Raw genomic sequence first — 15784 nt, forward strand, 5'->3', positions numbered from 1 at the left:
GTTTTTAAAAAAAAAAAAAAAAAAACAAAAACTCCCCTCTCCTTCATTTCTTCCCAAGCAGAAGAAACACTGTTCCTAAACCAGGCAAATTGAATAAAGTTTTTAAAGCATATAATTTTCTTACATGCTGCCAGCTGCCATGGAAAAGAAGGGGAAGTGAGCATTCATTTCCCGTTTATTCTTTGAAAACATCCCTCTGTTCCAAGTTGCTTAATTCCCCAGGTGTGTGCCAAATCCTGCTCATCATTAACCTCCATAAATTGCTCCTCAAAGAGAGGAGAAGAAACAGCAAGTAATGGCAGGATGAAGCTTTCTGCATCTATAGTGTAAGGGCACATGTTCCCAAACTGTAAACTGCATACCATTTGGTAGTAGTACGTCTGTGCTGGACAAAGATAGCGCCTCCCACCTCACTGTGGACACACCTATATGATCAACAGGGCAAGCACTTCCGTACCCGCAGTTACCCCTGAACAGCTGCCAGGGGTAACTTGCTGTTGCTCTGTCTCAGTTTGCAAGCGTGCTTCCCTGCACTCCACAGCAACTGTAGAAAAACACCCGGTTCTGGGACTTGCACTTTGCCTCAGCCTACAGAGGCCAGGCAGGTCAAATAGGGAGCACCGGGCTGGAGTGTGCCTTGCACAGGCAGTGAGAGGAGACTTGAGTCCTAGTAGAAGGTGAAGGAACTGTAGAAATCATGGAACTGGAAAGAATGCTGGAGGATGAAGAAAGTGTCCAGGAACCCTAGTTTGGGAGGAGGGTGAGGAAAATAAAGCACAGAATGTAGGATGGGGCAATAGGAGGCAGGAGCGTAGGACTGAGGTTGCGTTTGTTTTCTTTTCTCTTATGGGCAAAGGAAGAAATAGCAACGTGCCTCTTGCACACACACAGAGCTGGTGCAGAGCTGCTACTACTGCCACCAAAGACGAGACCCAAGAAAAGAAAGTTTGTGTATTCCTTTTTGAGAATAAGTACATTGCCACTAAAACAATCACAACAGCATGCAAATCCTGCAAACAGGATAGGAGAAAGGGCTAAATCAAAAAGGACCATGCTTGACAAAGACTAGAGAAGAAAAAGCAACAGAGCCAATTGGCGGATACATTTAGGAATGTTAATAAAGGGATTATAAAGGGAAAAGGCCAGACTCTAGACAAGCCCTTTCAAACCAAGGAACAATGAACACTGAACCTGGGGCATTCCAATACTTGCTTATGTCTAGAGTCAATGAACAGTGAACCTGGGGCATTCCAATACTTGCTTATATTTGGTACAAGGTCAAATACTTGCAATCCCCAAGTAACAACCGCCCTGCCCAATGAAAACTAAGTTAAAACATCTTTTTTCTGGCTAGAGAGGGAAAACAACCAGTGACCACCCATGCCTGGAAGAAAGCTGCAGCATTTTAGAATTGGTGCTGTCACTTAGGTGAGAGATGGTAATGTCCCAAACTTTGCACTATAGGTTTGGAATAGTCTAACTGGAGCTTGTGAGTCAATAGCCTTCACTTGACTGGATCTGGTTTAGATTGATTTCCATCCTCTTTCTTTCCCACTTTCTTCTTTTCCTTCCCAATTATCTCTGTCCTCCACTCCACAGAACATCTGCCACCCCATTATTATTATCAAGAGCAAATGCAGAATCATTTCCTGGAGGGTGTTTACCCCCAAGCTTTGCTTTTCTAGTTTTACTTGAGCTGGTCAATAAATTTGGATACAGTGCTGCTGCTATTCATTTTCATGCCTTGTGTCATCAGAAAAACTGCTTTATATTTTTTTTTAATATATCAACAAAAAGCAAATAAACAGGAAATAACCGTAACTGACCTTTGCAGAGGCTTCCTTTGTCAATGGCTGTGAAGAGAGAGTCTATAAAATTTGTCACATGGGGCAGAATGTTTTCTTTGTCCATTGGTCTGTCCAAAATAAATGGGAAGACTTTTATCTCTATTTACACTGACACCTACACACGTATGAAAGCTTTCTTTCACATCTATCTTGTATCAAATTACAGATAGCTCACCCCAAGTTTGAAACCAGCAGCAAACCATTTTTGCTATTTCCGATTCACAATTTAAGTTGTAGCATTCATTGCACCTTCTTTCCAACTATTCCTTCCATACAAGAACATCATAATTATTGAAAAAACCACTGCCTAGAGAGGACAGTGCTTAAAACACAGAAACTGAAACATGTCAAGAACATCTCTGTGTACTAGAGTACTAAATTTAGGGAGCAGGCGATCAAGAAACTGATATTCTATTCCTGACTTTACTATTGACTCATGCTGTTTCCACACAGCATTTTTTCACCTTCTAACCCCGGTTTCCCCAAACTAGCGTTAGTAATTATTGTCCTTCCCTTAGTAAAATGATTTCTGACAGATAGTGAACTAGACAGTACGACAGAAATACATGACAATAGTACCTTAGAATATCCCTTACCTAATATGTGGCAGTACAACCAAGGCAACCCAAGGCTGTGAAAGGTCAGCAATGTCTTCCTTCTCTGGTAAATGGATTAAAGACAGTACATGATCCAACACTGGTACTTCTGCCTTTCCTCCTTGTCTTTTACTTGTTTGTTGCCTTGTATTAGAGCTAAAAATGAAACCAAACTTTTTAGTAACCCACCACTGCATATCAGAGATTGTTCATTTTCCTCCCATGACACTCAAAATTATGTTTGCTAATTCTAGCAAAAAGGACTTGGACAGCCAAGGGATTATTTTCTTTTTAATGTCCTCCACAGCACAAAATACCATCTAGTCATGCTGAGGAGCACAAAGCATGGCCCACAAGAAATGTCAGGTCTTTATTTCAAGTTCAAATAATATTTCTAGAAGGAAAGACACTAGTTCTTAGTTGGACACCCTCACAACTGGGACATAGAGCCTCTATGAGCACCTAAGAGTCATCTCTGTGATTACTGTTAATAAACCATGATCACACTGACATAGATAGACTAACGGATGACAGAAAACAACCAGTGAGGTAAAAGTTTGGGGACTTAAAACGAATGACAAGCTGAGCCCAAATCAACAAGCCTATCTACAGGCAGAAAGGGTTGACACCATACTGGAACATATGAACAGGAGTACTTCACACCCCATGGACAGCAATCTTTCCATTCCACCCAGTGCTTGCAAGACCACAGTTAGAAGGCTGCATAGGCTCCACCCTTCAAGAAATACAGAAGCTAACAAAAAGGCAGCATCAAGAATCATTAGAGGTTTAACAAACAAAATTTATGAAATAAACCTCAAGGAATTAGGATTGCTGGTCCAGAGAAAGAAGATTTCAGATGTTTCTGATGATCAAAGCCTGGATTATTTGTAAAAGCTGGATGCAAAGAGTAAGAAATAATCTGCTCTTTATGTTCCCTGCAGATAAGATAAACAGCAATGGATTTAAACTGCAGCAAAGGAAGTTTAGTTCATACACTGAAGACTGGGAAACAAAAAAAGAAAACCCAAACACCTGTGTAACCATAAAGACAGCAAAGTACTGGCACAGACTGCCAGGGCAGCTTGGGAATCTCCAGAATTGGAGTATTTAATAACAATTTGGTCAGACATCTTTCAGGACTGGTTCAGGACTTGCTAATTCCATCCTAGGTAGGAGACGGGGTATGCAACTCTTGAGATGTCTCCCAGCCCTAATTTCTACCAGTGACATTGCAGGAGCACAAAAAATTCCCAAGTAGGACCAAGGTCCTCTCAGCTATGTAATCCATACCACTGAAAATCCAGAGAGATCAACAGACAAAGAAAACAAGGGAAGAAAAACAAATCTAGTTCTTTTGACTCAACCTTCTGTTCCCTAAATCCTAATACCTCCACTCTATTAAATAAAAATAGGAAAAACCCAGAGTGGATTGCTTTTAGGAAAGAAAAAACCTTACATAAAAGGCAATACAAGTGACCACTCTGCCAGTGAAAGTTCTGAATTATCTGAGCTAGAGTGATTAGAACAATTATCATCAGTAGATTAGCAATGGTCATTCTGTGCTTGACAGCGGTTACCCCAAATCTTTCCAAAGAGGCTCCAGGGGGAAAGCAACCACTTCATTGCAATCAAGCTAGCTTTGCAACTAGAAGCAGTCAAGCTGTGCCAGCACAGTGCTGTATCTGGATTAATTACATGCCCTTTGGTACCCAGCTGTGCTCTGTGGTACTATAGTAGTGCTGCCAAGAAAGCTCCTGGACAAGACGTATGCATACAGGGAAAAAAGATGGGGTACAGGCAGGAGGTTAGTAATGATGAGAACCTGGACTGCAGCACTCACTACAAAGATTAACTGCCCAAGGATGCAGCATGCATCTTGGGTGTAACAAATCCCCATCACACCCCTACTGCAACACTTTCTAGTCTTTTTATATCAGTGATAACCTTTCCAGAGCAGTATCTCTTCTCAAATAATCTCAGAAAGAAAAATGGAATCCTACCATATCACTTGGTTTGCAAATCTGCCAGCAACGTTGCCATTTACACAACTCTGGCAAATACTGGGGGGCAACTTTTATGTAGCTCTGCACTGCCTTCAGGCATGTCTGCCATGCACACACATCTAGTGTTTGCTAAGCTTGAGAAGTCTCACCTGACAGATGATTCAGAGAAAACGAGAGGATACTTTTCAAATGCCATTGAACCAATGGTAGGAGGCTCTGCTTTCACCAGAATGAGTTTAGCCAGAATTGCCATTGCCTCATCCTTTGTGAGGGCATCTGTGCCAGAGAAGCAATGCTCAATGTACTCCAGAAAGCACGGAAGAAAATGCTGAAGGGGAGGGGGGGGAGGAAAAAAAGAATAAAGTCAAGGATTGATAAGTCTCTTTAACCATGATCAAATCCACAAAAAAAACCACATACCAGCCACAGAGGAATCCAAACACTCACAAATGAGCCAGCAAAGCACCAGACTTATCAGTCCTGGTGCCCCAAGTCATCAGCACACAGACATCCTCTTACCCCAGCAGGGACAGTGATTTGATGTAAAATCGCAGTTTGCCCCAAATCTAGTCTCATCAGGACATTCCAGATCCCTGACTTTACTTTCACATCCCACTCCATTTAATTAATTCAATTCCTCCCAGATCACTAGTTCCAGACCTGACCTATCAGACATCCCTTATTCTTCATTTCCACTTACTCTCTCCAGAACTCCTTCTCTTCATCCCATCCATAACAAGCCCACCCCTTTAATTCCCAACAGACATGCTTCTTTTTGTGATCACAGATACCTGTCACCTTCTGCAACCCTGAGCACCATTACCAAGCTTCAACACAATTGCGGAAGTAACCTTTCATTCTTACCAGATCATGACAGAAGTTTAAATAAACATCATGTCAATACACAAAAATGCTTCAGCATACAAGGCAAGTAAATATACTATGGATTTCCCAGTTATTCTCTTTGGCAACAAAAAATAAACAAAATGCACAAAAGCTTCCACCTACCCTCTCAAATTGCTTCATTGTGAACATCACTTCAGAGAAGTCCAAAAGAAAGCGCTGTTCAAATCCACTTGCAAATACCTGCAAGATGCAAATGAAAGGTTGACAGGAACACAATAACAAGAGACATTTCATAGTCAACTCTCCATTATCCATGGGACATTTTTTCTGGTTTATAAATCAACCATGCTTTGAACTCCGAGACACCCAGCTTGGCTTTCTGTTCATGGCTAGCAGGGCTTGTCAGTTCAGACATACACAGCAATACTGTTACCAGTGACTGTTCAGGTACAGAAAAGCACAGCCCTTTTTAACAAACCTTGCTGGATCCAAGCTGGATCTGTGCAAAGACAGCTTAGGTATCTCTTTACTGTGATGTGGAAAATGTAAGCTGAAAGTTCCATGACTGCAGCACAGACACATCAACTGTCAGGAAAAAGCTTAGGCCCAAAAGATCTTTCACCTCAGCATTTTTCCTGTGTAGCAGGTTGCAGAAAGTTTACCACCTCATGGGCAGAGCCAACTTCTGTGCTTCTGAAGGACCCAAGATAGGAACAGTCCTTTGAAGGATCAGTGCTCCTCAATGCTGAGATGTACAACATAGAAATACACACCCAGACCTCCCTTTCCCAGACCCTTCAGAAGACAAGAACAGCTTTAAGCCTCCTCCAGTTGTGCTGGTTTTGGCTGGGACAGAGTTAATTTTCTTCATAGTAGCTAGTATGGGGCTATGTTTTGGATTTGTGCTGAAAACAGTGTTGATAATACAGGGATGTTTTCGTTACTGCTGAGCAGTGCTCACACAGAGTCAAGGCCTTTTCTGCTTCTCCCCCCACCCCACCAGCGAGCAGGCTGGGGGTGCACAAGAAGCTGGGAATATAAAGCTGGGGGAAGAAGAAGGAAGGGGGGGATGTTTGGAATTATGGCATTTCTCTTCCCAAGTAACCGTCACGCGTGATGGAGCCCTGCTTTCCTGGAGATGGCTGAACACCTGCCTGCCGATGGAAGTAGTGAATGAATTCCTTGTTTTGCTTTACTTGCGTGTGCAGCTTTTGCTTTACCTATTAAACTGTCTTTATCTCAACCCACGGATTTTCTCACTTTCACTCTTCTGCTTCTCTCCCCCATCCCACCAGGGGGGAGTGAGCAAGCGGCTGTGTGGTGCATAGCTGCCGGCTGGGGTTAAACCATGAGACCAGTTTAACAGAAGCCCACACAAATATCCTCAAATGTTTGAAGGATTACGTCTCCTGAGCAAAACTGGACTCATGCCACAGGCAGAACCAATCTTACTTCAACACAAGCCAACACTGAAGACCAAATGAAATTTGATCTTTTTTAAACAATTGCAACAGCCTTGTTTTCCCATTGCAAATCACAACACGTATCTTTTTTTAAATATATTTTTAAATACACAGTACAACTATGGTCTACACTGTAAATTACAAAATTATCATGTACTGTAACAGGAAAACTGAAGAACCAGACTCCATAGTAGCATCTCCTATTAATCTTTACAACACTGCACTTGATAGTAATGTATGCAGCTAATCCTGTCAATGCTTCAGGAGCAATAGTAGTACTGAAATGTGCCTACCTGTGTACTTTCTAAATCAAACTGCACTTGCCTGAACCTTGTTCACAAAGCTAACCCATGCTCACTAAATGCTTGGCAGCTTAGTGAAAAATGTACTTTTTTCACTAAGTCCAACTCACTGACCTGCTTTATAATCTAAAACAGAACACGTTCCTTCTCCTTCTCCCTCCTTTCTCTACAGAGGCTGTACGTGTTTGAATCAGGGTCTGTCTTTCATTGCAAAGATGTCTGCCACAGCAGCATTGCTACACTGACAGTCTGTCTAAGACTGTCAAAGAGTCCCAAGACCACAGCAGACATTAAAGCATTAGGCAGCTTCTCCCTTATCTGTGCAAAAAGGCTAAAGGGAATCTTATAGTCTATTTCCCAGCCCAAAGTGGAATGTCGTGAAATCAGCCTGCCATAGGGAACGTGAACTCTGGGATTTCTGCTGTAAGCAGCAGTCTTTGTTACCTTCTCAATAGCTTCCTTGGTCAAAGAATCAGGCAAGAAAACATTCTCAGCCAGCAGGAATGCAGAAATGGTGTTCAGCAGGGTCTTGCAGCAAGATGATGAGAGATCTGGTGTTTGTAACATTTTTATTAAAATCTGAAATGAAAGAGAGAGAACTGATATTGATCTATGAAGATAGTGACTGTCTGATCTGAATGACCTGGACAGTCCCTGGAGCAGGAGGGCATGATGTTCTAAGTTTCAGCCCACAGAAATGAATCCTAATAGTCCTGTCAAAGTTTGAAGGAACTGTACCTACATTTGAATCCAACGGGGTCAAACGTATGTGAATCTGGTAGAACTGCTCTACCATTGATATGGGGTCTAGGTCTCCTCCACAGTGGCAGGAACTACAGTTCAGCATGGTCTCTAGCAGCAGCAGCCCGCTTTCCCCCTTGCTCATTTAAAGGAGGACAACACCAGCATTACAGTACGGAGGTAAATTCTCATGGGATCAGAGAGGTAGTGATACTCACAATAATTATCTCTGTTCACTCAACTCAAATCCTAAGCCCACTGATGCATCAGAAGTGTGTATGAGTTCTTCAGCTGACCACACTTCTTCCATATTCAATTGATAGTTCTCTGGTACATCAGCCAAAGTGATGGCCTGACCTACCTGACAGACGTCTTCAGGCAGTGAGATTTTGGATCCATTTGCATGTTCCACTAGGATCAGGTAAGCTTGCAGAATCCTTTCCATCTGCTCTGAAGCCATACAGCAGTTAGCCTTAGTTATTTTCCTCTGCAAGTCTAAGAGTGACTCCTGTTTAAATAGAAAAGGAAAGCAAAACGTTTCAAAGAAATATCAGACCCTGTTTCACTTACTGCTATTTGAAAGGCATTCTAAAGAATCAATGTTTCATCCGCCCAAACTACTGTTGACTGTCTCATTCATGTTCAACAAACTAAACCTTGCAGAAACACTACGTGATTCCCATTATGTAAAAACACACATCCTGGATTCCTTGGACAGAAACACAAATACTTCCCAAGATGAGTGCCTCCTGAAAGGCCAACACACGACATACCAAATAGGAAAGGAAGAGAAAGAAATACTTGCCCCCAGAGCCACAATGGTATGGAAGTACCTAGCTTCCACTGGAATTATCATAACTTAAGTACTTTTACACTTTACGCATCATTATGCTAATGTGGATGCTGAGATGTTACTCATACCATCTACATTACACAGATAATGGAGCTACTCTGGATCACTCCCATTAGTGTCCCTTTCTGTCCAGAGAATATAAACTCCCATCCTTGATCCTATAAATTGAACCCAATTTAGAGAGCTATCATAGACTACGTATTTCCTTCTGAACATGATACTGAGCTCAACAAACGCCACTTGCCCACTGGTTCCCAGGGTAAAACACAAGCTTCATTAAAAATAACGGGAATTATGTCACCAGTTTCCAAGATTTCATCACAACTGCAGATGCTGAGTGACTCAGATCCCAGGGATACAAAACATCCAGTGGCAAATATTCTGTAGCTAATGATAGTCGGGCATTAACCGCTATCATACTGGGTGAGGTAGGAGGAACAGGATGGGATTTTCTGGGAAACTATGGATAGTCACGGGGAGGGAGTTCCAAAAAGAAATAAATAGAACTATTTACCCATGCTGGAAGGACTACCCTAAAGTTCATGTGTACCGTTTCCTCCAGTTTCCCATTTCACCCCTGTGAGGAGCACAACTGACACAGTTGTCAGTTGCAAGAGGTTTCAAACCCCCTTAGCAAATCCCAATCGCTAGTAAAACACATTTAAATGTTGATCAGGTAAATAAAAAGCACTTGCCAGGCCCTTGCTCATCATTCTGCATCACCCTGACCCAACACAGCACAGCCCACGGCACTCAGCTGTGCTCCCTCAAACCTCAGAGTGTAACCCCCCAAGCAGCAACATGAGGAAAGAAAGCTTCCCCGTTACTGTCACAAGGTGGTCTTGGAACCACCTAGTTCAGCAATATAAAGCAAGCCCTAGCATTCCCACCCCAGCAAGGGGCCTGTGATGTTTGTCTCTGCAAAGGCAGATCCTACAAAACCTCCTTGCCTAGTCGTGGCACTGAAGTCTGTGTCTCACACAGTAGTTCCCTTCTCACAGCACAGCACAGACACCAGGGTCACTGAACTTACAAAAGAAGGGTGGGATTTTTCCCATGCTCATGACACTGTATTTAATGTTTCCAAAGCAGAAAAAAAACAGCTCTGGTCCAATAAAACACAAATACTTTTCTTGATAAGTGCACATTTTTTTTTCAGTCTCTCATGAATCAAAAAAAATTAAAAAAAAAAAAAAATCAGTGTACCTGCAAGCACTTGAAGACAATGTCAAAATGCTCCTTATGGATATGCACTACAGCTGATCTGATCATCTGCTCAAAGGCTTCTCCTACAGTTACCCACGGTAGTTCAATTTCTTCTTCAGTAATAGGCCCCAACTTTAACAGAATTAACTTCATAGCCTGCACAGGAAAAGAGCACATCATGTCCTTATACTTTGAAAATAATCTAGCAATCCTAAAATTAGTTAGTGCAATATACTGCTAAAATATTCCAATGATCTTGATTCTTTCTAGAACGACTACAGGGAGGAAAAAAAAAGGACTATCACTTACAACCTGAAATACCAGCAAGAAGTACTATTTTAATATATAGGAATACTGCATAGGAATTACTAAAAACAACCTTCCTATCTCAAAGAGTATTCTTAGAAGGTGTCTTTCAGATCCTATTAAGTACGGAACAGCATGCTTATCACCAAGGATCCACTGAGGTGAACAAGACAACACTCAATGGTTTCTCTGAGCGCTGCCTAAGGCTCTGTTACAGCAACATTTAAACCAGCAATCTTTTCTTGTCTTTACCGTCTCTGCACAAGAGTGAAACATGTTTTGAACACCCTTGCACATCTCAAAAAGTAGCTGTCCTACACCTTCCACCTTCTCGGGGTGCTCCCCCAGGTCACGGAGCATTAAATTGAAGATTGCATTTTTATCAGAAACCTATAAAACATAAGGAGAAAAAAAAAAGTTATCTTCCGTTCAGAGCTGCCAGATGGATAGAGGCAATTAAATGGCTCCACAGCACCACATTACACTCCTAGACCTGCCTTCCCCTAACAGTTCAAACTCACTATTTCTGCATCCACGCAAGGAAACTGAAAGGAGAAAAATGATCAGCTATTCAGTCACTACAGCTCCCCCCCCAAGATGTACACAGGTCTACTGAGGCCACTGCAGTTGAAATATGTGGTTTTGATTATTATGATTTTAGAGTTAAACACGTGCATAAATGCACCATTAAACTGGTCCCAACTGAAACACAAAGGTCGCTGCGCTGGTGTGGAAAGAGACGTGTATCAGCTGAACACAGAATCCAGTCATCCAAAAATATAACCACACTTGGGAATACTGCAGGGATTTCTGGCCCAAGATTTTAAAGCCCTCCATTTCTGAGGATTTGACTTGAAGTTCAGCAATTTCTGAAAACAACCAATCAAACAAATGTGCTTTATTAAGGTCTCTCAACTTAGGACAAAAATGAGGATACCCAAATTTGCTGGCCAGTCTCAGGAATCCTGGCTTTTGTATATTTTGACTAAATAAAACCCCAAAAACTACCACTCCCTTTCCTTACTCCATGAAAGGCTGCTGTCTGATCTTGATTGATCTGCCTGGGAATGTTATATACTCTGATTTTCAGGACTGCAAAAAGGTTGTCACAAGAATTTCAGTTCCACAAGGGCCTTAAAGCATTAGTGAAAAAGCCAGTGAGCAAGTATGCATTTACAAATCAAAGCCTCCCTTTTGGAAGATTACCTTACCATTTCTAGTCATTTTAAATAAACCAACCACAGACATTTGGTTTAACTGCTCTTAAAACAGACAGTGATAAGGCCTCTATTTGCCACTGCTGATATGAAGTGCATGACATTCTCAGTAAAACACTCACTAAAAATGACAACTCAGGACATGCTGAATGCCAGTTCAGGCCTTGTTAACCCTTCTTTGGAGAAAACCTAATATTACACATTGAATCCAAGAGCCACCACAGAATGGAGATAGCGTCAAAGTACAAACACCTCACCTTTCTCATTAGAAAGACAAAACTTTCAGCAGCAAAGTTTCTGATGTGAAGTTTGTGGTGAGCCAGCAGGGTGCTGTACAGGCTACAAAGACACAAAATAATCCGCTGTTTTAAAGACAATGCAAGAATTGCCACCAACTGGTTTTAAAACTTATGTTTTCAGTTTACATTGCCACTTCTTACAAACACTAAGAATCTGTCCTCCTAGAGAGGGCAAATACCTTCCTCAACTCGATTCCTTCCCACTCTCCCTGGATAAAGAACAGAGTTTTGGAAAGAAGGTCAAATGACAGTGCCAGGCAAATTAAGCTGCATTCAGAAATACCACTAAAATCTCTGGATCCACACAGATTCAACTGCAGCATCAAGATTTTCAACATATATACTCAGCAGCAGTAAGTAAAACCAAAGTTGATTTGATAAGCCAGATTTGTATTTCAGTTGAGCCAACAGGCTCTCCTGTGCACTTAAAAGTTTCTAAAGATACAATTTACAGGGGTGATAAATATTTGCAGTTCTCTGGTAAGTCTCAGTAACAGTTGCAGGTGGCTCAGCACATGTTCAGTGCAGAGCGAGTGGTGGCTCAGATTCACAGCCAAGCAGATGTTTTTTCAATATGCCCGACGGCTTTCGCTGGGTTGGGGAGGGAATCTGTAACCCCTCTTTTGCTCCATCTGTTCCAAATTGAAATTAGGAGGAAGCAACATGGACCCACTGGCTGTAACAGAAAGAAGAGACCTGCTACCACAGCAATGTAAGACCGAACAAGCAGTCATACTGGGTCAGGCCACAGGTTCATCCAGCCCAGTATTCAGTCTACAGCGGCAGCCAAAGCAGGTGCCTGAGAAAGGTTTAAAAACAGGGCAAGCACATACAAAATCAGCCTTCAACCACCTGTAGCTCAGGGACTCCCCAAGCCAGAGGTGGCTCCTATCCATTTGGTAACTCCTTCCAATTTGGCCAGTTTCCCTTTGAACCTATGCCAACCTTCCACATCCACAGCATCCTGTGCAGGGAGTTTCAAAGCATACAAAACTGTGCGTACCTCATCTGCTCTCTCACTAAACAGACAGGAAGAAGGGAAAAACATAAAGGGGAAAATGCTGGGAAAGGAACAATTAAAGATTCAAAGGAATCAATTCAATGTCATTAGTCTAGGTGTCTGCAATTGGGAAAGACAGAAATGATAAAACTATGGCTGAGGTACTTGGCAGATACTTGAGACCTGTGTTGAACTTAGACTTGGACACAGGTTTCCAAGACGACTCTGGCAATCCAGTGTCTTTCTGAGCTTTGTTTACCCAGCTGAGGTGGATGCTTCCTCTCCTATCCCCACAGGAGAAAAGGAGACCAAAGGTGCAAATCTGCAGCCCAACCCACATCCCTCCTCCAATACAGCGGCCCATGAAAGTCAGTAGGATCTCAAAGGAGCTGCATATGATAACAAGGCTCAGAGTCTCTCAGAAAGCAGGGAAAGCATGCTAACACGTATACTGAAGCATTAAGCCATGTATTCGTGTGACATTTATGTTTCTATAGCATCTAATAACTGCTGATCAAGACAGACATTAAAACGGCTTTTACCTGTATATGTTGTGTATGTCCTTCACCATCAATCTCCACAAGTATTTGTAGAGATAGGAAAGAGCAGTAAAAGCCCATTCCAGCAGCTCTGTGTCCTGTGTATCCAGTAAGTTGGTGATGGCCAGGAAGAAGTCACGGAAGTGGGGATAGAAATCAGCCTGAAGATCTCGAGCCAGCTGCACCACTAGACTGTGTTTCAGAAAATACACCAGTGTTAGTGCATTTCAAAAACAAACCAATAAAAACCTAGTCAGACATTGCATAATCCAGCACAGTCTCTTTGGAAAGAAAGACAGCATCACCTTTACTTCTCACTTTTATTTAAATATCACCTATTAGGCAGCTGTGGATGGCAAGAATCTTAAGATTTTAAAAAAAAATCAAGCAGATAACAGTAAACAAGAAGACATAAATGATTAACATCAAACAAAGCACATGAACATTCTGTCTGACACTCAGTAAGCACTCAGGCTAATTTGCTTGCCTTGTCATAGTTTTGGGTTTTTTTTGAAGACTTAGAACCATAAAGCTCTATCAGGGAAATATGACCACTTTGGGCATCTCATTGCTATATTCTCCTCAGGTACAATAAAGAAAAAGAACACTCACAACAGGACTCATGCTTACTTGTAATACTGTCAAGACTTCTGACTACGTTTTGTCACCATATACTTACTCTAATAGGGGTTGATAAGCAAGACTGCCTTTGACTTGCAAATATGTTTTCAAGCTCTGCACAATGGCACTCTGGTAATAGACCAGCTGGTTGAAGGACTGGCATTTGTTGACCACTTCATTGTAGAACTGCACTGTTTGAAGCACAAAAGAGAAACCCTGAAAATTAGTCCAGTTCCTGGTAAACATGTAGGATGTTAAAGAATAATAACTCTCCAGAGCCCAATCCAAAAACCAGCCAATAGAAAAACTCCCATTGGGCTCTGGATGCAGAAGAAATGTATTTTAACAGTTTAAGGAAAGCAGGAAACATTAATAAAAATTACATACCAAAATGCTGAGTGAGGTTCAGTTCCCTCCATTTCCGTAGTCCTTCAAAAAAGTAGGTTTCAACCTCCTGTCAAAACAAAGATAAAATAATACCTATCAACCCTAATGAATGTAGCCTGCAAAGATGAGAGGTTCAGATGAAGAAAACTATCAAGTACCTTAACTATTTTAAGAATATTTCAAGAAATCTTGATGAATTCATTTCAAAAGGTGCTATGGAATTTCCCTGAAAATAAGACTTTTCTTTCTATATTCAAAACATATTTGAAAATATTTTCTGGTGACAAGACTTGTTTACGTAATTGCTTTTTAGACCTCTGTTGACCGGCCTTGATAATCTAAGATGCTGAGCCACAGCCCACCCAGCACAAATGCTTTGGGATTTCTTTTGGCATCCTCGCAGCTATTGAGTGGGAAGTTCAGAAGAACAATCCAGCAGGCCAGGAGGTAATAACCTGCAAAGCACTATATTCACAATGATGATCTATAGGACACATACAGATGACCCTTCTTTATGATCTATAAAGATACATACGCAAGCTTTATATACATGCTGCGAGTATTGCAACTACTCAGCACCCGTAAGTCTTTGCAGGTCCAGACCTAGGACTGCTGACTGCCACAGCAGCATCTTCCATTCTCAGCAACACCCACAGGCCCACCAGCCACGTGAAAGCCATCAGGGTGATGCTGTTGAAGAGTCTCTATGGCAATACTGTGAAGCAGGTCAAAAAGTAAAGGGGAACAAAGCATGAAATGAGGCTCCAAGAAAGGCAACTTTTCCAGGAGCTTCTTTCCAATTTCCTCCTGAATAAACTTCTTAAGTGAATCTCTCATGGAGCGTATCTACTTGTGATGTGATTGCAGAAAATGACCACAATTACTATTCTCACCTCAGCGTAGCTTCCAGTTCTGTCAATCCGATGAATAATATCAATATTAACATTGCTTAAGCGCTCCGAAAAGGTAAGAAACTGTAAAACAAAAGCCATACATGTTTCTTGCTCTATTCTCTGAACGGCCCTTCTAAGTCCTAAGTGCACACGCACTGCAAACAAAAACGCCACTTATAATGACGGGCTGCCAGACAGTACCTCTCAATCTGTAAACAGTCCTACCAGAATTTTAAGGCAAAAAAATGCTTAAAATGCCCACGAGCAGGACCGACCCTCTCCCCCCTCGCTCTGCACAACCAAGGCTCGCACCCCACACGCCTCCACAACACGGGGAAAAAGATGCAGAGAAATCCACCCGGATTTCAACAGACTGCCCTGCTCTTGCCTTTCCTGAAACAACGCCTAGGTTAATACCCCCATTGGGTATTTTTGTTTTATTACATTATGTCAGTTTTCTACATTAAGGCTGTGGTGTGCCTGCTGCGTGACACGGGCGGTGACTCGGCTCACGGAGGTGTCACTCAGTCCCGGGGAAAGGGGGAGAAGCCGCACTTCGGCGCGGGTGTCTCGGCCAGGACCCCCTCACAGCGCTGCGGAGCCCCGACGCGGCGCGGCTCCCCGCCGCCCCGCCCCACCCCCCCCCCCCCCCCCCCCCCCCC

General features: G+C 42.3%; 1 protein-coding gene across 1 annotated transcript in view; it reads right to left on the reverse strand.

Moving 5' to 3' along the window:
- Positions 1–15784, reverse strand: part of UTP20 (UTP20, small subunit processome component) — a 78822-nt gene that overhangs the window by 50842 nt on the left and 12196 nt on the right. Inside the window, exons 3-15 of the mRNA XM_009284201.1 lie at positions 15123–15203; positions 14230–14296; positions 13901–14033; positions 13225–13413; positions 11641–11722; positions 10419–10556; positions 9861–10016; positions 8163–8309; positions 7505–7639; positions 5458–5535; positions 4599–4777; positions 2444–2599; positions 1827–1915 (exon numbers count right to left, since the gene is read on the reverse strand). Coding sequence (XP_009282476.1) covers positions 1827–1915; positions 2444–2599; positions 4599–4777; positions 5458–5535; positions 7505–7639; positions 8163–8309; positions 9861–10016; positions 10419–10556; positions 11641–11722; positions 13225–13413; positions 13901–14033; positions 14230–14296; positions 15123–15203 — 1630 coding nt within the window. The remainder of the gene's footprint in view (positions 1–1826; positions 1916–2443; positions 2600–4598; positions 4778–5457; positions 5536–7504; positions 7640–8162; positions 8310–9860; positions 10017–10418; positions 10557–11640; positions 11723–13224; positions 13414–13900; positions 14034–14229; positions 14297–15122; positions 15204–15784) is intronic.

Source organism: Aptenodytes forsteri, unplaced genomic scaffold (genome assembly GCF_000699145.1).
Source record: "Aptenodytes forsteri isolate BGI_AS27 unplaced genomic scaffold, ASM69914v1 Scaffold60, whole genome shotgun sequence".
NCBI classification, from domain to species: Eukaryota; Metazoa; Chordata; class Aves; order Sphenisciformes; family Spheniscidae; genus Aptenodytes; species Aptenodytes forsteri.